Raw genomic sequence first — 21,613 nt, 5'->3', positions numbered from 1 at the left:
TCATATTTTTTTTATTTTTTTGACAGGCAGAGTGGACAGTGAGAGAGAGAGACAGAGAGAAAGGTCTTCCTTTGCCGTTGGGTCACCCTCCAGTGGCCCCCGCGGCCGGCGTGCTGCGGCCGGTGCACCGCGCTGATCCAAAGGAAAGAGCCAGGTGCTTCTTCTGGTCTCCCATGGGGTGCAGGGCCCAAGCACTTGGGCCATCCTCCACTGCCTTCCCGGGCCACAGCAGAGAGCTGGCCTGGAAGAGGGGCAACCGGGACAGAATCTGGTGCCCCGACCGGGACTAGAACCCAGTGTGCCAGCGTCGCTAGGTGGAGGATTAGCCTATTGAGCCACGGCGCTGGCCTATTGCTGCTTACTTTTTAAGATTTATTTATTTATTTGAAAGGTAGAATTACACAGAGAGACACAAAGAGACAGCAATCTTCTATCCACTGGTTCATTCCCCCAAAATGGTCACAACAGGCAGAGATGAGCCAGGCAGAAGCCATGGGAGACCTCCAACTGGGTCTCCCATGTGGGTAGCAGAGCCCAGGTACTCAGGCCACCTTCTGCTGCAATTCCCAGGTCCATTAGTAAGGAATGAGCTGGATAGGAAGTGACACTGCCAGGACTCAAATAGGATCCCAGTGTTCGCATGCAGAGGCTTAGATTGCTGCATCAAACACTGGCTACATTGCTGCTCAACATGTAAATAAAGTTTTATTAGTACACTGTCACACTGATTTCTTACATACCTACAAATGCTTCTGTGTTATCACTGCAGAGTTGAATAAATGCAACAAATGCCTGCAAAGCTTGAAATATTTACTATTTAGCTCTTTTACAGAGAAAGCTTTTTTTAAAAAATATTTTATTTATTTGAGAGGCATAGTTACAGACAGTGAGAGGGAGAGACAGAGAGAAAGGTCTTCCTTCCGTTGGTTCACTCCTCAGTTGGCCACAATGGCTGGAGCTGTACCAATCCGAAGCCAGGGGTCAGGAGCCTCCTCCCGGTCTCCACACAGGTGCAGGGGCCCAAGGACTTGGGCCATCTTCTACTGCTTTCCCAGGCCACAGCAGAGAGCTGGATTGGAAGAGGAGCAGCTGGGACTAGAACAGGTGCTCATATGGGATGCCGGTGCCGCAGGCGGAGGATTAACCTACTGTGCCACGGCGCCAGCCCCTCAGAGAAAGTTTGTCAACCCTTGTTCTATACCCTGACATTCATTACAAGTGCCAAAGTCCTGAATTTCAGACACTTAATAATGACTAGTCACTAGGTAATTTCCCATTCATTCAAACATGTATTGAGATTTCTCATTTCTAATTAAATCCTGATGATTCCGTTTCCTCATCTGTAGAATGGGCATAATAATAACATTTACTTCATGGGATTATACAAAGGATTATACAAAGACTTAAAACACAGTGCCTGGCACAACATTTGAAAAATTATAGTTGTTATTATCGTCATCATTGTTATCATTGCCATGTTCATCATCATTACCATCATCATTTCCTGATGTCCCAGGAAAAGCAAGCTCCCTCTGATGGCAATGATCGCTCAAGAGAAAGAAGTAAACCCTAGCATGGGAGACTAGGGGAGAGAGTTTACAGGGCACTTCAAAAAGTTCATGGAAAACAGAATTAAAGCATGGTGTATTTTGGTACCAAAAAATGTTTGAAACCCATGCAGTGGCCGGCGCCGCAGCTCCAATAGGCTAATCCTCCGCCTTGCGGCACCAGCACACTGGGTTCTAGTCCCGGTCGGGGCACCGGATTCTGTCCCGGTTGCCCCTCTTCCAGGCCAGCTCTCTGATGTAGCCAGGGAGTGCAGTGGAGGATGGCCCAGGTGCTTGGGCCCTGCACCCCATGGGAGACCAGGAGAAGCACCTGGCTCTTTCCTTTGGATCAGCGCGGTGCGCCGGCCGCAGCATGCTGGCCGCGGGGGCCACTGGAGGATGAACCAACGGCAAAGGAAGACCTTTCTCTCTGTCTCTCTCTCTCACTGTCCACTCTGCCTGTCAAAAAAAATAAAAAAAAAAATTAAAAAAAAAAAAAAGAGAAACCCATGCAGTTTTTCATAATACACTTTTTCCATGAACTTTTTGACAGCACCCAGACTGCAAACACAAGCATATGGAGAAAGTTCTTTTGATAAGAAATGACAGTTGATGTCATAGTCCTCTGACACCAGAGATACCAAGAATGCATTCTTTTTCTGAGTTTATCATAAACCAAATATGATATGAACTTATGAACAACTTCCCGAGAACTCAAGAGCACACTTACAACTCTAAACCCATGAAGCATTAAAAAAGTAAAATTATCTCACTAACTTATCACTACTTTTGCAATCAATTAACTACCACATTTGTTAGCAAACAAAACTTCCCACTTATTGTGAGAACTATGATTTTGCAAAAAATCTAACAATCTGAAATATTTATGTATTTTTTTTCCTAACAACTCAACAAATGGTAATGTGGTTACTTTTTTATAGTACTGGTCCTGTCTCTCTAATATGCTCAGAAGTTGTCTGAGGAAAAAAATGTTGGGGCTGGAACTATGGCATAGTAGGTTAGGCCTCCACTTGCAGCACCAACGTCCCATATGGGCACTGACTTGAGTACTGCTGCTCCACTTCTGATCCAGCTCCCTGCTAATGGCCTGGAAAAGCAGTGGAAGATGGTCCAAGTGCTTGGGCCCCTGCACCCACATGGAAGACCCAGAAGAAGCTCCTGGCTTTGGATCTACCCAGCTCTAGCTGTTGGGGCTATCTGGGGAATGAACCAGCAGGTAGAAGACCATTCTCTGTAACTGCCTCTCAAATAAATATCTTTTAAAAAATGAAAAGAAGAAATGTACTTTATGCTTTTTTGGGTATCCTTCAAAATTCTGGATGATGAAATATTAAATGAGTCCCTGGTGGAAAAATGAAGGTGATTTAAAATCAAGTGTTAATATTAACATGTTGGATAATATGATTTATCCACAATGATGGAATATTATTCAACAATAAGAAGGAATGAAGTATTGACATGTGCTATATGAATAACCCTTCAAAACATCATGCCACATTAAGGAAGTCAGTCACATGAATATAAAATGTTTAGAATAGGCAAATCAATAGAGACAGAAAGTAGATTAGTGGTCACCTAGGGTGGGGGTAGGGGTGGTGCCTAGAAGAAACAGGGAGTAATAATGGGTTCCAGATTTCTTTTTGGAGTAATAAAAATGCTCTAAAATTTGTGGTAAAGGTTGTATAACTCTATGAATCTATTATAACCAACAAATCAGGAACTTTAAATGGGTAGGTAAAATGTGTGAATTACATCTCAGCAAAGCTGTTATACACTAAAAAGAAAATCAATGTTAGGCCTTCTCAGTCTTCCACCTAGGATACAGAAAGCTGAAAATAAAGTTGTATCCATTTTGACAGTAAGGAAAAATGGAATGATTTATAAAATCATAACTTTCCTTTAACTTACAGGGTAATCAAGTTGCCAGAAATATCAGAAAAGAGCCTCTAAGGAGAAATGAATATTGATTCAACCATAACACAGCATGGAAGGAAGATGTGGCTGCCATACAAATGGTTAAGAAAATTTCAGTGTAAAATTTTAACAAATTTCTAAAGGTTGAGTGTGAGTTAGTGGGAAAGGATACAACTTCTGGAAACTGCAGTCATGCGATACATTTGCACCTACTTTTCTCAAATATACAGAAATGTATACAAAAAAAAGTAAATTTTACTTATATAAATAATGCCTCAATAAACCAGACTTTAAAAAAAGTCAAGTGGCAGGTAAGTAGAAATAGTTTAATTTAAACCAGATATGATTAAATAATTTATATTCATATGACAGCTTATTATACAGCTATTGAAAACTATATTAAAAATAAGAGGATTGTGGCAGTCAGGAAACTAATCACTTAAAGATGTTCATATCTTAGAGTTGGCATTGTAGCACAGTAGGTTAATACACTTTTTTGGGATACCTACATCCCATATATGGGAGTGCCTGGTTTGAGTTCTCCCTACTTCATGCTGCTGCTATTGCTGTTATTGCTTCTTCTTCTTTATAAAGACTTATTTATTGGGGCCAGCACTGTGGCGTAGCAGGTAAAGCTGCCGCCTGCAGTGCCAGCATCTCATATGGGTGCCGGTTCGAGTCCCGGCTGCTCTACTTCCCATCCAGCTCTCTTCTATGGCCTGGGAAAGCAGAAGATGGTCCAAGTCCTTGGGCCCCCACACCTGTGTGGAAGGCCCAGAAGCAGCTCATGGCTCCTGGCTTTGGATAGGTGCAGCTCCGGCTGTTGCAGCCAATTGAGGAGTGAACTAAGGGATGGAAGACCTCTCTCTCTGCCTCTCCTTCTATCTCTTTGTAACTCTTTCAAATAAATAAATAAATATTTTAAAAAAGCCAAATTTTTTATTTGAAAGGCAGAGAGAAAAAGAAATAAACGAGAGATCTGGTTTACTCCCCAAATGCCCGCATTAGCTAGGGCTCAGCCAGGCTGAAGTCAGGAGCCAGGAACTCCATCAGGATCTCCCACTTGGGTGGTTGGGGCCCACATACTTAGCCCACCCTCCACTGCCTTCCTAGGCACATTAGCAGGAAGCTGGATTGGAATCAGTGTAGTTGGGACTCAAACCGGTACTCTCACCAGGGGTGAGCACACCAGTGTAACCTGCTGTACCACAATGCCCACCCCTATTCCATGCTTCTGATGCAACTTCCTACTAATGTGCTTGGGAGACAACAGATAATGGCCCAAGTACTTGGTTTCCTGCCACTCACGTGGAAGGTGTGATGGAGTTGCTGGCTTTGGCACGGCCTACCTCAGGCTGTTGAGGGCATTTGGGTAGGGAACCAGCATATGATTGCTCTGTCTGTCTCTCCCTCACTCTCTGTCACTCAGCCTTTCAAATAAATACATAAATAAATAAACAAATCAATCTGGGGGTATTCAAATGCTAGTCCCTAGGATCTCTGAATATGTTACCTTATATGACAAAAAGGACTTTGTAAATGTGATTAAGAATTTCAGCACATGGTGACTGCCCTAGATTATCCTAAGGAGGGGCAATGTAATCACAAGGGTCCTTATAAGAGAGATAAATAGTCAGCTAAGTAGTTTAACTAAAATGTCACTTAATTCTCTAGAATCACAGCCTGGAATGCTCAAAACGTTAACCGTATCATTAAGTCTGACTCCAACACCGAAAATTTAGTGGGCTGCCACTTGAGTACTTAGGGTTTATTTGGTCTTGGGAACACATCTCTGGTGTTGAACAGATGTTGTTTACACAAGCTGGAGCCCTTGTGGGCTCCTCCTTCCACTATGGCCATGGCCTGCAGCTCTTAGAGAATGAGAATCAGGTGCTGTATCCACTTTCGTTACTGTTTCTATTCATTCCTGGGAAACCAAAATTTCCTGATAGACCAAATGACTATCTGTTTATCAGAATGCTGTTGGACCACAAATTTAGCAAACTTGAACAGCAGTGCCTAGTACAGTGTTTTTTCAACCTTGGTATGTTAGAATTCCCCAACGAACTTTAAAGAATTTCTCATCCCATGCCAGCTCAATTAAGTCAGATTCTCTGGAGGTGCATTTCAAGTACTGGTATTTTTAAAAATCCTCCTCAGGTTGAGAAAAACTGGTTTTGTGAGATGGGCAGACAAAAAATCAATGCTTTTAATACTGTGAGGCTGGAAAAGCTCTGATTGAATGGATATATATATTTTTAAAATATGCTCAGGAGTTAGGAGGCACAGACATTATTAGATAACATTCGTCATAGTTATTATACATGCAGAGACCTACACAACATGTCTGCTTTCAGAGAAAGAAACAATTTAATCATCTTTGCAGTTTAATTCTGTAATTCAAAGAGCAGTCACCTCAAAGGTGAAAAAAGTGCTTTTTACCAGGGAGTCAAACCATAGGGAAAAACCATGTTACCTTGTGTTGAAGGCTGTATTCTCCAGAAGACTGACAGAATCTGGTGTGTAAAATGTTTATTAGGGATTAAATCTCTGGAAGGAGAGAGAGGAATCAGTGTTGGGCAGAGGAAATATTTGAAGAGATGCAGGTTCTGTAAAGCCTCAGCCAACACTGCAGGGAGTTCTGGAGCAAGGACTGCCTGCCAGAGTGGCAGGGCCTTTCTATCTCTGCCTCCTTCAGTCAGGGAATGCAGGCTGCCCCGGCGAGCGTATGACCTCAGCTAACGTAACTCTTTGCAGATGAGGCAGATTGGAAAGTTGGTGAGAGGTAAAGGCTATCTGCTGACCATACTCCCAGCTGAGCAGCAAGTCCTTTCCTAAAGGGGGCCTAGTAATACATCTCTATGCCTATCACACTATAATAATGGGCACAGTGGGTTAAGAGGTAGCTGCTTTTCTCAGGAACTTAGAATAAACCAATCTTTCCTTCTGTAGGTATATAAAAAAAAAGAACTATGGGACCATGTGTTGACAATATGTAAATAAAAAAAAACCAAAGATCAATAAGACCAAAGGATGACTGTTCATTGCTTTCATGTTTTGGATTGAGCTAGTGATTTGTCCAGGATCTCAACAAAGGCACCTTACAGCCATGTGAGCTTCCCTGCTTCCACAATATGTGGGCAGTAAACTAAGACTGAAAAGATTGGTGCTGCACGAGCACAAGATTTTCTTTTCTCTAAGATATCTTTTAATTTGTTTCTAAGACACTCTTGATTGAAAGCCTAGAAGTTTAGAATTTTATTAGTCATCTATTCCCGAGTAACATATTACTTCAACTCAGAGGCTTAAAACAACAAACATCTATTATCTCACAATTTTTGTGGTTCAGGAATTAGGGTGTGGTCCAGCTGGGTGGTTCTGACTCAGTGCCTCTCATAAGGTTGCAGTCCAGTTGTTGGCTGGAGCTGTACTCATCTTAAGGCTTGACAGGAAGAGGAACTACTTTCAACCTGGCTGCTGACAGGCCTCAGGATATGTTTCTAAATTCACACTCATGGTTGCTGGCAGGCCCCAGTTCCTCACCACATGGGCTTCTTCATATCCTGCCTGAGTATCCTCAAGACATGGCAGCTAGCTCCCTTTTCCCCAGAGCTGTGCCATGTCAGCTTTCCCAAAATAAAAGGGTGAAACAGCATGAGGTGGGGTCAGCATTGTGGTGTAGCAGGTTAAGCCCCTGCTTAAAATGAGAGCACCCCATTTTAGAGCACTAGGTTAAGTCCCAGCTGCTCCACTTCCAATCCAGCTCCCTGCCAATACACTTGAAAAAGGAGTGGAGGATGGCCCAAGTACTTGGGCCTCTGCCACCAAAATGGGAGACCCAGATGGAGTTCCAGGATCCTGGCTTTGGTGTGGCCCATCCTTATGTAGCTATTGTGGCCATTGGTGGAGTGAACAAGTTGACAGAAGATGGATCTCTCTCTCTTTCCATTTTTCCCTCTCCATTACTCTGCCTTTCAAATAAGTAAAAATAAATCTTTATAAAAAAAAAAAAAAGAGGGGACTGGCACTGTGGCGTAGCAGGTAAAGCCGCCGCTTGCAGTGCCGGCATCCCATATGGGTGTCGGTTCAAGTCCTGGCTGCTCCGTTTTTGATCCAGCTCTCTGCTATGGCCTGGGAAAGCAGTAGAAGATGGCCCAAATCCTTGGGTCCCTGTACCCACGTGGGAGATCAGGAAGAATCTCCTGGCTCCTGGCTTCGGATCGGCGCAGCTCTAGCCATTGCAGCTAATTGGGGAGTAAACCAGCAGGCAACATAAGACCTCTATCTCTCTCTGCCTCTCCTCCTCTCTGTGTGTAACTCTGACTTTCAAATAAATAAAAATATTTTAAAAAAATAAAAATAAAAAAACCAGAGCATGAGTGAACACCAAAGACAGTAGCTAGAAATAAATCATTAAGTCCAGGCCATACTTAAGGGAAACAAAATTAAGCTTCACCTATTAAGAGAAGATGGATTAAGAATTTGTAAGCTTATTTTTAAAAGCACCATAAAAATTAAACAGAATTAGAAAGGTCTAGAATTATGTTAAGTTTGCTCTTGCTAATGGTAAGAAAGAAATGAATAATCCAACAAAGATCATTGGCCACTTCCATTGCAGAAAGCATTTTGAGCAACTTAGGGTCTTTCAGCAAAGATTCTCCCCAGCAGGAATCTGTGCCATGGTCACTAAATCAGGAAAGGCTACTCACTTCCCAAAAGCAAAGGCAATGTTCTCATCCATTGGACTGTATCTTTAGAAATAATAAAGTCAACATCCAACTCTCCTTACGTCATTAGGCTTCTTACTATCCAAGACAGTACACATGTTTTATTTTGTTTTGTATTTAAGTCTGGGTATCTTCTTCTTCTTCTTCTTCTTTTTTTTTTTTTTTTCAAGAGAGAGAGAGAGAGAGGGAGGGAGAGCGAAAGAGAAATATTCCATTTGCTGGTTTACTTTCCAAATGCATAAAATGGCTGGGACTAGGTAAGGCCAAAGCCAGGAGCCTGGATTTCAATCTGGGGCTCCCATATTTAGGTGGCAAGGACCCAGGTACTTCAGCCATCATCTGCTGCCTCCTAGGGTCTACACTGGCAGGAAGCCCAAATGGTAGTTAGAGCCAGGAATTGAACATAGGCACTCCAATAAAGAATGCAGGTATTTTACCTATGTATTTTTTTTAAAAAAGATTTATTTGTTTATTTGAAAGTGAGAGTTACACTGAGAGAGGAGAGGCAGAGAGAGAGAGAGAGAGAGATCTTCCATTCGATGGTTCACTCCCCAATTGGCCGCAATGGCTGGAGCTGTGCCGATCTGAAGCCAGGAGCCAAGAGCCAGGAGCTTCTTTCGGGTCTCCCATGTGGGTGCAGGGGCCCAAGGACTTGGGCCATGTTCCACTGCCCTCCCAGGCCATAGCAGAGAGCTGGATCAGAAGTGGAGCAGCCAGGTCTCGAACCCAGCACCCATATGGGATGCCGGCACTTCAGGCCAGGGCATCAACCTGCTGTGCCACAGCACTGGCCCCCTTCAGTATGTCTTAACTGCTAGGCCAAATGCCTGTTCCTCTAATTTTTAAAAAACAAACATCACACTTGCTTTATGAAAAATTCATCCCAAGGGCTGACACTGTGGTATAGCTGGTTAAGTCACCACCTGCAATGCCTGCATTCCATATGGACACCGGTTCCTGTTCTGACAGCTCCCTTTTTTTTTTTTTTTTTAAGATTTTACTTATTTATTTGAGAGGGAGAGTTATAGAGACACAGAAAGAGAGACAGAGAGAAAGATCTTCCACTGGCAGGTTCACTTCTCAAATGGCCCCAACAGCCAGGGCTGGGCTGATCCAAATCCAGAAGCCAGGAGCTTCTGGGTCTCCCACACGGGCACAGGGGCCCAAGCCATCAGCAGAGAGCTGGATCAAAAGAGAAGCAGCTAGGACATGAACCAGCATCCATATGGGATGCCAGCACTGCAGGGGGAGGTTTAGCCTACTATGCCAAATTTGGGCATTTCTGCAGCCATAATTCCTATAATTGTTTTGTATCTGTTCTATACACAATGACCATGGCTACTCTACTACTGATTTATTTTGATTCAATTCTTGGCTGCCTTCACAATCAAGAAGCGGATTCCCCCCACTCCTGTCCCTGCTTCTAAGAAGAGCTCAAAGATGCCATTCTTGAGTCCTTTCATGTAGGAGAACAACTTGATGTTGCTTTTAAGTTTAAATGATTCTTCCTGAGAATTCTGTAGAAATTGCTCCTGTGGTATTGTATGTTCTGAAGACCTCAGAAATAAGCCTCATTTTTTCTTCCATTTAAGAAAATATTTGTCTTTTTGCTGCTAGATATTTGAAGAATTCTTCCTTTATCCCTGAAGGATACATCTGGTCAAATTTCCTTGGAACATACTATACTTTTAAACTATATTTAATTTTTTTAATTTAAAGATTTATTTATTTATTTGAAAGAGTTACACAGAGAGAGGAAAAGACAGGAGAAAGATCTTCCATCCACTCATTCACTCCCTAGATGGCCACAATAGCTGGGGCTGGGCCAGGCTGAAGTCAGGAGTCTGGAACTCCATCCAGTTCTCCCATGTGGGTGGCAGGGGCTCAAGTAATTAGGCTATCTTCCACTGCCTTCCCAGGTGCATTAGCAGGGGGCTGGATCAGAAGTGGGGCAGCAGTGACTTGAACCAGCACTCATGGGATGCTGGTATTGCAAGCAGCTGCTTAATGTACTGTACCACAACACCACCCCCTCATGAAGTTTTATTGTATTATACTTTATTCGGTCTCTTTCCTATTCATTTTCTCATAGGTATCTACTTTGAACTCTTTTAGTGCTTCCATTTACTATTAATATCATCAGTAGCATTTTTTATTGATATATTTTTTTTTCTCATTTCATCAATTGCCTGTTGATTTCCCACTATGGAAATAGGATTTAACTTTCTTTCATCACCAACTCTGTTGCCACCATATACACTCATACTTCCTAGAGCTTATACAATATAATTGCTTCAGTACTGTAGTTAACTCAATAATCAATGTTTAAGTTATTATGACTTTAGCTCTAGGTATTAGTTATTAACTATGAAAGGGGAAGATACACGTCTTTTCTTCCCTCATACCTTCAATACACTAACCCCTTTATCATTCCAAAATAATTATACCATAATTTTGCCTAGATCAAGTCAATGACTGCATTATTATGTTTATATAAACATTAGTTACAGCTGAACCATTCAGTAACTAATAATTTTTCTCTGCACATTTTTGTTAGCCTTGTCATTAATAATTATCTTGTTATGAAGTTTTCTAGTGTTTATCAATACATCAACTCAAACCATTCACCAATACCAAAAAAAACTCCTTCAGAATGTTGAGACACATCAAAAATTCTGTCATTTTCTTTCTTTCTTTCTTTTTTTTTTTTGACAGGCAGAGTGGACAGTGAGAGAGAGAGAGACAGAGAGAAAGGTCTTCCTTTTGCCGTTGGTTCACCCTCCAATGGCCACCGCAGCCGGCGCACCGTGCTGATCCGAAGGCAGGAGCCAGGTGCTTCTCCTGGTCTCCCATTCGGGTGCAGGGCCCAAGCACTTGGGCCATCCTCCACTGCACTCCCTGGCTACATCAGAGAGCTGGCCTGGAAGAGGGGCAACCGGGACAGAATCCGGCGCCCCGAACGGGACTAGAACCTGGTGTGCTGGCGCCGCAAGGCGGAGGATTAGCCTATTGAGCCACGGCGCCAGCCCAAATTCTGTCATTTTCATCAAAGGAAATATGATTACCTTGAAGAAAACATCCCCAAAGCTTTTCAACCTGTTCTGCTCTGGTCTGGGTGCCATCTCTAAGGGGTACACACCTGGTATCTCAGAATCTCCCTTTATCATCATCCCAGGAGTCACCTTAGTTCTCTTAATTGGATGCCCTTTTTCCTATATTCTGTGTCTTTCTCTTTCTCAATTGTTTTATGCTTAGTTTTCAGGGTTGCTGTAAAGAAATTTAAAGCTAGAGAGGGTAGCATAGCCGGTTGAGTCACCACTTGAAATGTCTACATCCCATACTGGAGTGTATGTTTGAGTCCCAGACTTCACTTCCCACTTGGCTCTTTGCTTACATGTTTGGGAAGCCAGGTGATGATGGCTCAAGTACTTGATTCCCCGCCACTCAACGTGGGAGACTTGGATGGAGTTCCTAGCTCCCAGCCCTGGCTATTGTAGCCATTTGGGGAGTGAACCAATGGTAGAAGACTTCTCTATGTCTCTGACTTTCAAACAAACAAACCAAACAGCTTAAAAAAAAAGTTCAAAGCTTTTTAAATTCCTTTATATACAAAATCCCTCCCACTTCTCTGGGAGTTTATAAGATCTTCTCATTGCTATCAGAGTTAAAAAATTTCATCCATTTTGCTATGTACTGCTTCTGCTGTCTAAAAATCCAGCTCATTTCATTCTTTCCTTTTAAAAACATATTTGTTTATTTTTTGAAAGGCAGAAACACACAAACACAGATATAAAGAGACAGAAGACTCTCATCTGCTATTTCACCACCCAAATGCCTTCAGCTGGGGCTGGGTCATGGCTAAAGTCAGGAAGGCAATACAGGACTTTCACACACTTGGCAGAAACCCAATTACTTGGGCCACCACTGCTGCTTCCTAAGGTCTGCATTAGCAAGAAGATGGAGTCAGTAGTAGCTGAAACTGGGAATCCAACTCAGGTATTCAGATATGGGAAATGGGCATCTTAACCTCAGGCTAAATACTACCCCCTCCCTCCCAACTCCTTCCATGCAGGCATAGTTGGGCTTGTCAACTTTGAAATTCACTGTTGAGTGATCCAGGTCATCTTTTGGAGAACTCTGATGTCTTTCTCCTTAGACCGTGACTATGATAGGCAAGAATCATCTAATGTCCTTGACTGAAGTGCAGGGCTGGCTGCTTGTATTTAGAAGTCAAGTGGCAGAAGGAAAGTGAGGACCTTAGGACATACATTCATTTATTCCTCCATTTTCCTCTAACCTCATCTCCGCCTTATACCCCAATTCTCTATTTTATCTTCTTCAGAGTTATTAAGTCTTGAGTTTTTGCTACAGTTGTAAGGTTTAGGGGAAGAAATCTGAGGATTTAACAACTTTTGATACCAACTTTCATCACTTTTTTAGCCTCATCCCTAGAAGGACTTGGTGCTGCTGAATCTTGATTCTCTTAAGAGTTCTGTAGTACAAACCAGTTTGAACCCCTGCCTTCTCTATTGCTGGCTTGGCATTCAGCTTTCTCAGGAATGCTAACTTGTCCTGTTCTCTTGTTCCAAGATTTTGTTCTTGTTTGTCTCATTTTTTCCTTTTCTTTAGCCTACTAGATTTATAGTATTCTAAAATCTCTTTATTAATATTTTATTGGGGTTTTAGGAGACATCTTATTTACCTAGCTCTCATATCTTTCTTTATATTAAAATCCTTAAATAAAATTATTTTACCAAGAAGTTTTTATATCTGTGAATATATTTTTGGGTTACATGTTCAGTTCTTAGAGACATTGATCACATTGAATCATTTCTTTCATTTCTATGAGATTCTCTAATTTCTTTTTTTAAAAAGATTTATCTATTTATTTATTTATTAGAAAGGTAGAGTTACAGAGAGAGGGAAAGACAGAGAGAAAGGTCTTCCACCATTGGTTCACTCTCCAGATGCTGGTGCTGCAGAGCTGAATCTCTCAAATTTCTTTGACCACTTTCTTTTTTGTCTAAATCACTCATATAAAAAAAATTCCTCTGTCAATAATTTGACTTTCAATGTTCAATGGTGTTTATTCTGTCCCATACTATTTTAAAACGTTTTTTTTTTTTTTTTTTTAAGATTTATTTATTTATTTGAAAAGCTGAGTGACAAGAGAGGGAGAAGATAGAGAAAAGATCTTCCATCTTTGGGTTTATTCCTCAAATGACTGCAACAGCCAGAGCTAGTCCAAGTCAAAATCAGGAGCCTAAAATTCCATCCAGTTCTCCCACGTGGGCAGGGGCCCACGCACTTGAGACCATCCTCTGCTGCTTTCCCAGGCACATTAGCAGGAAGTTGGATCAGAAATGGAGTAGCTGGGACTTGAACCAGTGCTCCAATATGAGATGCTGGCATCACAAGTGGCAGCTTAACCCACTCTGCCACAATGCCAGCTCCCCTTTTTAAAATTGATTAAAAAGCTGCAATTGAGTTTTTGGTCCTCCATTTGCCTTTTTAGATCTAGAATATTCTTTTTTATTTCATTTTATTGTTTTATCATTACTGTACTCTTTATGTTTAAATAAGTTGTTTTACAATTATAAGCAAATTCCTTCTATTTTTAAAAAAAGATTTACTATTATTATTTTTTAAATATTTATTTGTTTATTTGAGAGGCAGAGTACAGAGAGAGAGAGGGAGAGGCAGAGAGATAGGTCTTCCATCTGCTGGTTCAATCCTCAAATGGTTGCAATAGATGGAGCAGGGCTGATTCAAAGCTAGGAGCCAGGGGCTTCTTCTGGGTCTCCCACATGGGTACAGGGGCCCAAGCACTTGGGCCATCTTCCACTGCTTTCCCAGGCCATTAGCAGGGAGCTTGATGGCAAGTGGAGCAGCTAGGACATGACCTGGCATCCATGTGGGATGCTGACACCACAGACAGAGGCTTAACCTACTATGCCACAGCAGCGGTCCCCATTTATTTATTATTTATTTGCAAGACAGAGTGACAGAAAGAGAGAGAGGGGCACACACACACACACACACACACGGATATTTCATCCACTGGTTTATTCCCCAAATGGCTGCAACAGCTAGGCCTGGGCCAGGCTGCAGCCAGAAGCTAGGAACTTCATCTGGGTCTCCCATGTGGGTGGCCATGACCTGAACACTTGGACCATCCTCTGCTGCCCTCCTAGGAGCATTACCAGGAAACTGGATCAAAAGTAAAGCAGCCTAGACTTGAACCAGCACTCTAATAAAGGATGCTGGAGTGGCAAGTGGTGGCTTAACCTGCTGTGCCACAACACCAGCCCCTTCCTCTTATTTTTTGAGTTCTTTTTTTCTCAGGATAGGTGGCTCTTTTACAGGGCATTTTTCTTGCTTTAATTTTGTTTGCTATAGTATGTACAGTTGACATGCTAAACCTTTTGATCTTGTTCATGCTTGAATCACAGCTTTGCTCAGAAGTTTTATTTGTTTTGATACACGTCTGTCATCCTCCTGAATAGGAAACTAGCCACGTGAGCACTATTTTAAATTCTAAATATTTTCCTATGGCTTCAGGAAATGGCATGAGTGGGAGGGACAGGAGAAATTTAAGGAACATAGCTAAGGTATTGTAGAGTCTTTATTAGAATATTTTTCTTTCCTGAGATTTTGTAAAACGTTTTTGGTTTATTCCACATAAATAGGAAGCAATTGTTATGGAGGAATTCTCTCCAGCTTGATTTTATTTCACCTATTCATTATTTAAGCTTAAATTTGTTTTATTATACCTGGCCTCTCTGTCCATTTTTCCCACTTCATCATTTACACCACAGTAGCTCTTCCTTTGTTTCTGCGAAGAAGACAAAGCTAATGATACGTACTTAGTTTGTTTCTTTCAGATTTGGAAACATTAGCAAAGATTTATAGGATTTCATTAACATATCAGTATGGCTTCTGGGGGAAGAGGTGACAGGGTAGAACTGGGAGTCCACTTTTAGTTCTCACCACAATCTTATTTCTTTCTTTGTCACCATTTTTTAAGTTTTATTAATTTAACTACTCTATTTGGGGGCTGGTAGTATAGCACAGTGGGTTAGGCAGCCACTTGCAATGCCAGCATCCCATATTAGAAGGTAGGTTCAAAAAAAGAAAAGAAAAGAAGGTAGGTTCAAGTCCTGGCTGCTGTTCCACCTCTGATTCAGCTCCCAGCTATTGTGCTTGGGAAGGAGGTGGAGGACTGCTCAAGTGTTTGAGCTCCTGCAACTCACGTGGGAGACCCAGATAGAGCTCCTGGCTCCTTGCTTCAACCCGGCCCTGGCTGTTCCGGCCATTTGTGAATGAATCGGTGGATGAAAGATCGCTCTGTCCCTCTCTCTGTCTCTTCTTCTGTTTCTGTCACTATATCAAATCAATAAATCTTTTAAAAGGTTTATGTATTTATTTGAAAGTCAGAGTTGCACAGAGAGGCAGAGAGAGAGTGAGAGAGAGCAAGCGGTCTTCCATTCGCTAGTTCACTCCCAAATGGCCACAACAGCCAGAGCTGTGCTGATCCAAAGCCAGGAGTCAGGAGTTTCTTCCAGGTCTCCCACGTGGGTACAGGGGCCCAAGGACTTGGGCCATCTTCCACTGCTTTTCCAGGCCAAAGCAAAGAGCTGGATTGAAAGTGGAGCAGGGGGCTGGTGCTGTGGCGCAGCAGGTTAAAGCCCTGGCCTGAAACACCAGCATCCCATATGGGCACCAGTTCTAGTGTCCTGGGTGCACCTCTTCCAATCCAGCTCTCTGCTATAGCCTGGGAAAGCAGTACAAGATAGCCCAAGTCCTTGGGCCCCTGAACCCATGTGGGAGACCTGGAGGAAGCTCTTGGCTCCTGACTTTGGATCAGTGCAGCTCCAGCAGTTGTAGCCATCTGGGGAGTGAACCAGTGGATGGAAGACCTCTCTCTCTGTCTCTACCTCTCTCTGTAACTCTGTCTTTCAAATAAACAAAATAAATCTTAAAAAAAGAAAAGAAAAGAAAATAAAATGAAGTGGAGCAGCCAGGACTCACACTGGCACCCATATAGGATGCCGGCACTGCAGGTGGCGGCTTTACCTACTATGCCACAGCTCTGGCCTCTCAAATAAATAAATCTTTTTTTTTTTTTTTTTTTGACAGGCAGAGTGGACAGTGAGAGAGAGACAGAGAGAAAGGTCTTCCTTTTCCATTGGTTCAGCCCCCAATGGCCGCTGTGGCTGATCCGAAGCCAGGAGCCAGGTGCTTCTCCTGGTCTCCCATGCGGGTGCAGGGCCCAAGGACTTGGGCCATCTTCCACTGCACTCCCAGGCCACAGGAGACAGCTGGCCTGGAAGAGGAGCAACCAGGACAGAATCCAGCGCCCTGACCGGGACTAGAACCCAGGGATAAATAAATCTTAAAAAATAAATAAATAAATAAAGGATACCTTTGAAGATAGGAGTTGGTAGGCTTCAAACACAAAGAAAAAATAAGGAAAAGGAATGGTTGGTTACCTGGTTTGATTGGTTTCTGCTGTGTATATGTGTTGAAATATTGCACTTAAAGCCACAGAAATGTATATGTATTTCATTTTTAACAATAATGATCAAATAAAAATTTAAAGGAAGTTCTCAATGAGATATGACTACAGGCCGGCGCCGCGGCTCACTGGGCTAATCCTCCGCCTAGCGGCGCCGGCACACCGGGTTCTAGTCCCGGTCAGGGTGCCGGATTCTGTTCCGGTTGCCCCTCTTCCAGGCCAGCTCTCTGCTGTGGCCCGGGAGTGCAGTGGAGGATGGCCCAGGTGCTTGGGCCCTGCACCCCATGGGAGACCAGGAGAAGTACCTGGCTCCTGCCATCGGATCAGCGCGGTGCGCCGGCCGCAGCGCGCTGGCCGCGGCGGCCATTGGAGAGTGAACCAACGGCAAAGGAAGACCTTTCTCTCTGTCTCTCTCTCTCACTGTCCACTCTGCCTGTCCAAAAAAAAAAAAAAGATATGACTACATACACACTAGGAAGGCTGCTATCAAAAAATAGAAAATAACTAGTATTGATGAGAATGCAGAAAAACTGGAATCCTTAAGCATTGTTAGTGGAACTGTAAAATGGTGAAACTACTATGGGAAAATAGTAGGGAGGTTCCTCAAAAAATTAAAACTAGAACTACCATCTGATCCAGCAATTCCACTTCTGCATATATATCCAAAAATATTGAAAGTTTTGAAGAGGTATCTTCATACTCATATTCATTGTAGCACTACTCATAACAGCCAAAGAGGAGGCAACCCAAATGTCCATCAATAAACAAAATGTGGTATTTACATATACTGGAGCATTATTCAGCCTTAAAAAGACAATCTTGTCACCTGTTACAACATGAATGAATCTTGAGGACATTGTGCAAAATAAAATAAGCTAGTAACAAAGACAAATATTATGATTCCTCATCTATGAAGTATCTAAAGTAGTCAAATTCCTAGGAACAGAAAATCTAGTGGTGGTTACCAGACATTTATGGGGAGGAAAAAAGGAGAATTACTATTTAGTGGGTATAGAGCTTCAAATTTGCAAAATGAAAAAGTTCTGGAAATCTGTGTTACCACAATGTGAATAAATTTAACACAACTAAACTGTTCATTTTAAAATGAATTTTATGTTTATTAATTTATTTTAAATAAAAAGAAGGTTCTATAACTGTCAGAAAGACAGTTCTGTTCTTTCCACAGTGCTTTGCCCTAAACATATGTAGGATGTCACTCTACCTTGGCAAGAAAAGATACAGCAAGAGCTAAGCTTATGTACTGAAGAAAAGCCTTTATCCGGTCTTATGGGAAAAACATCCAAATACTTTTGTCAATTTCACACAGTATAATCTAGTTTTCATTGCCTCTTTCCCATAGTGGGTGGTTTTATTTTGTTTTAAGACAAGGAGAACTGCCAAAAAGAAAAACCCTAGGGCTTACTTCTGTAGGATGGATCCCTTAATGACCAGCTCTTCATCCAAGTCTGCTTCATTAGCCATGAAGAGCAGCCTCTTTCCTGTGCTGTCCACTCCAATGAAGTCTCGCTGCTCCACTGAATCATATAAAAAAAGAAAATCAAATAAGGGCATTTGCCTCACCTGCATGATTAACTCAGGGTACAGGGGACTCTGATCACACTGTTGTTAGAGCCAAATATAGGACTGAGATGAGAGGGGTCGTGATGAGTGTTATGTATCACATATCACAATGTTTAAAACACATGTAGTTAATTTTTTTTTTTATTGCTCTAAGGGCCATTGGGATAACTGGTGAAGTCTGAATAAATAAGGTCTATAAATTCAAGTACTGTACCAATATAATTTCCTGTTTTAAGAGACAAACCATGCATATGAGGGGTCTTCAAAGAATTCATGAAAAATGCATATAATGAAAAACTATGCATGGGCTTCTAGTTTTTTTTGTAGCAAAACAAACTCATCTTTTAATTCAATCTTTTCAGGAACTTTTTCAAATTGCCTCGGATATTACAAATAAAGAGAATGATGAAGTAAATATTAACATTTGAGGTATCTGGGTACAAAGCATGTCAATTCTTTGTATTTTCTTCTTTTAAACATTCTTAAGTGTGAAATTATTCATGTAAGGGGCAGTCAAGATGCTGTATATTTTAAAGTAATTCATATTCAACAAACATTAACTATTAAGTATATGTCTATGATGCACTAGATTTTATCCAATGTTTGAGATATTAAAAAAATTGGTGGGTGGGTTGTGGCAGATGGTTAAACGCTGTTTGGAATGCCTGCATCCCAAATCAGAGTGCCATTTTGAGTCCTGGCTATGGGGCTTCCAATCCAACTTCCTGCTAATGTATCCGAGAAGGCAGCAGATGATGCTGCAAATGGTTGGGCACAGGGCCAGCGTTGTAGTGCATTAGGTTAAACTGCTGCCTGTGGCACTGACATCCCTTATGAGTGCCATTTGAGTCCCAGCTGCTCCACTTCCAATCCTGCTCCTTGATAATGTGCCTGGGAAAGCAGTGGAATATGGCTCAAATACTTGGGTCTCTGCACTCACATGGGAGACCTTGATGAAGCTCCTGGCTTCAGCTTGGCCTAGCCCCAGCAGATGCAGCCATCTGGGGAGTGAACCAGTGGATGGAAGCTATCTTTCTCTCTCCATCTCTTCTTCTCTCCCTGTAACTGCTTTTCAAGTAAAACAAATAATAAAAAAATTTTTTAAAGTGCTTGGGCCCCTTCCATCAATGTGGGAGAACCAGATGAATTCTGGCCTTCTGGCTTGGGTCTGGCCTGTCCTGGCTGTTGGGGGCATTTGAGGAGTAAACTGGATGGAAGATCAATCTCTCTTCTTGCCTTTCAAATAGATGATAATGAATGAGTGAATATTTTTTAAAAAGTGCTTATTTTATCAAATGTGGAGAATTCTTTGGTAGACAATGATTACACAGACTACCACATTATTGCTATTTTTTTTGTGTTACATTTTGTTTCCTCAACCAGATTATAAGCTATTCAAGGGTAGACTTATGATTCCTTTCTATCTCCCATAACATCTAGTGGACATTTAATAAGATGTGCTACTAACATCTGCACAGTATTTATGACTTATAAAACACATTCACAAAGAGGTAGCATAACATAGAGCCTCTAAAGGCTGACCACCTGGGTTATGAATTCCAGCTGATTACTAATTTATGCTTGAGTAAGTTACTTAACCTTTCTGCTTCTCAGTTTCATCTATAAAATGGGGAAGTAGTGTCTACCTCGCAGGTTTGTTATAAGAGTTAAATGAGTTAATATTTGTAAAGCATTTTAATAGTATTTTAATTTGTAAAACATTTTAATCGTATTTAATAGTATTAACTAAACATTAAGTAAAATGTTTAAGTTAAGGAAATTTGACAAAATGTATGCTCTCACTTGTTCCTCACAACAATCAAAGCAATGTTTTAACACCTTTTACTTAGGAAAAACAGAAGTTTAACTCCAGGGAGAATGTTATCTGTAAAGATGAATTTATCTGCCTCCTATTGACAGCCAATGGCTACTATACAACAGAACATGCTTCTCTGTTGGCCTTTATACCCAGAACCAACTTATCACTCAATTACATAACACATTTATTTAGCTCAGGTACTTGAAAGCACGTAGGATTGTCAATCTATTCATTTTACAATATGTCATGTTTGAATCTGAATAGGCAGTAGCTATCATAAAAAGTTATATGTTGGGGTTTTTCTCCCAATAACCAAGATTAGTGAAATCCAAAGAAGGAAGAGCAACTACTGCCAACTTAAAACTAAATTTTGCAGCGAATTTAAAATGGCCACACAGCAGCTTTGACGTAGATCAGTTCATCTATTGCATGGAAATTTGAGACTGTAACAAAGTTTACAAAAAAAAGTCTGATTATGAGCCAGCCATTTAGAAAAGAAACACAAGCCGGCGCCGTGGCTCAATAGGCTAATCCTCCACCTTGCGGCGCCGGCACACCGGGTTCTAGTCCCGGTCGGGGCGCCGGATTCTGTCCCGGTTGCCCCTCTTCCAGGCCAGCTCTCTGCTATGGCCAGGGAGTGCAGTGGAGGATGGCCCAGGTGCTTGGGCCCTGCACCCCATGGGAGACCAGGAAAAGCACCTGGATCCTGGCTCCTGCCATCGGATCAGCGCGGTGCGCCGGCTGCAGCGGCGGCCATTGGAGGGTGAACCAACGGCAAAAAGGAAGACCTTTCTCTCTGTCTCTCTCTCTCACTGTCTACTCTGCCTGTCAATAAAAAAAAAAAAAAAAAAAAAAAAGAAACACAGAGATGTTATTTTTGGATATAGTTTGGAGCACTTATCCTACCCAAGAACTTAGGCTCACAAAACGTTGAACCAATGAATGCCCCAGGAGCAATAATTTCCAATCATCCAATTTTTCACCTATGTTTTACTTTAGTAGTACTCTTCTCCTTCTTGGGACCTCCTCCTTGTATTGCTTCTTTGTAGCTATCATAGTAACTAGGACGTCAGAATATAATACAGATCATAGAAACTTGGAAAGGGTTCTTTCTGTTCTATTTTAACAAAGTAAACTCCACTCTAGCTGCAGAGTAGGTAACTTGACAATGCCCATCCTAAGAAAGACTACACAAATAAGGTTAAAAAGCAGACAAAACTATGCACTTCCATTTAAAAAAATTCTGCCATACCCTGCTATTCATACTTTTTTCCCTCCTAATTGATTTTAATTCTCTCACTAATAATTCTGTCTCTTCTTATCCATTCATTCAACCAACAACTATATTTGTGCACCTACCCTGTGACAGGTACTATGTTTAGAGCTGGGAATTCCAACTGATTTTATGAGGCCAGTCTGATCCTGATGCCAAGACCAGACAAAGACATTATGAGAAAGGAAAATTACAAGCATATTCACTCATTAT

At 41.8% G+C, this 21,613-nt stretch overlaps 1 protein-coding gene across 8 annotated transcripts in view; it reads right to left on the bottom strand.

Annotated features, from left to right (window-relative positions):
• EIF2B3 (eukaryotic translation initiation factor 2B subunit gamma) overlaps positions 1–21,613 on the bottom strand; it is a 149,130-nt gene that overhangs the window by 66,602 nt on the left and 60,915 nt on the right. For 6 of the 8 annotated variants that reach the window (XM_089300772.1, XM_089300773.1, XM_002715143.6 and 3 more), the window contains one exon: positions 18,151–18,262. The exons of the other annotated variants lie outside the window; for them this stretch is intronic. In XM_089300772.1, the coding sequence (XP_089156898.1) occupies positions 18,151–18,262 (112 nt within the window). The remainder of the gene's footprint in view (positions 1–18,150; positions 18,263–21,613) is intronic. 8 annotated transcript variants of the gene reach the window in all.

The sequence above is a fragment of the Oryctolagus cuniculus genome, chromosome 7, assembly GCF_051225735.1.
Source record: "Oryctolagus cuniculus isolate XC-2025 breed Fujian yellow rabbit chromosome 7, ASM5122573v1, whole genome shotgun sequence".
NCBI lineage: Eukaryota > Metazoa > Chordata > Mammalia > Lagomorpha > Leporidae > Oryctolagus > Oryctolagus cuniculus.
The sequence above is the reverse complement of the archived record's forward strand: the minus strand, read 5'-3'. Positions and strand labels throughout refer to the sequence as shown.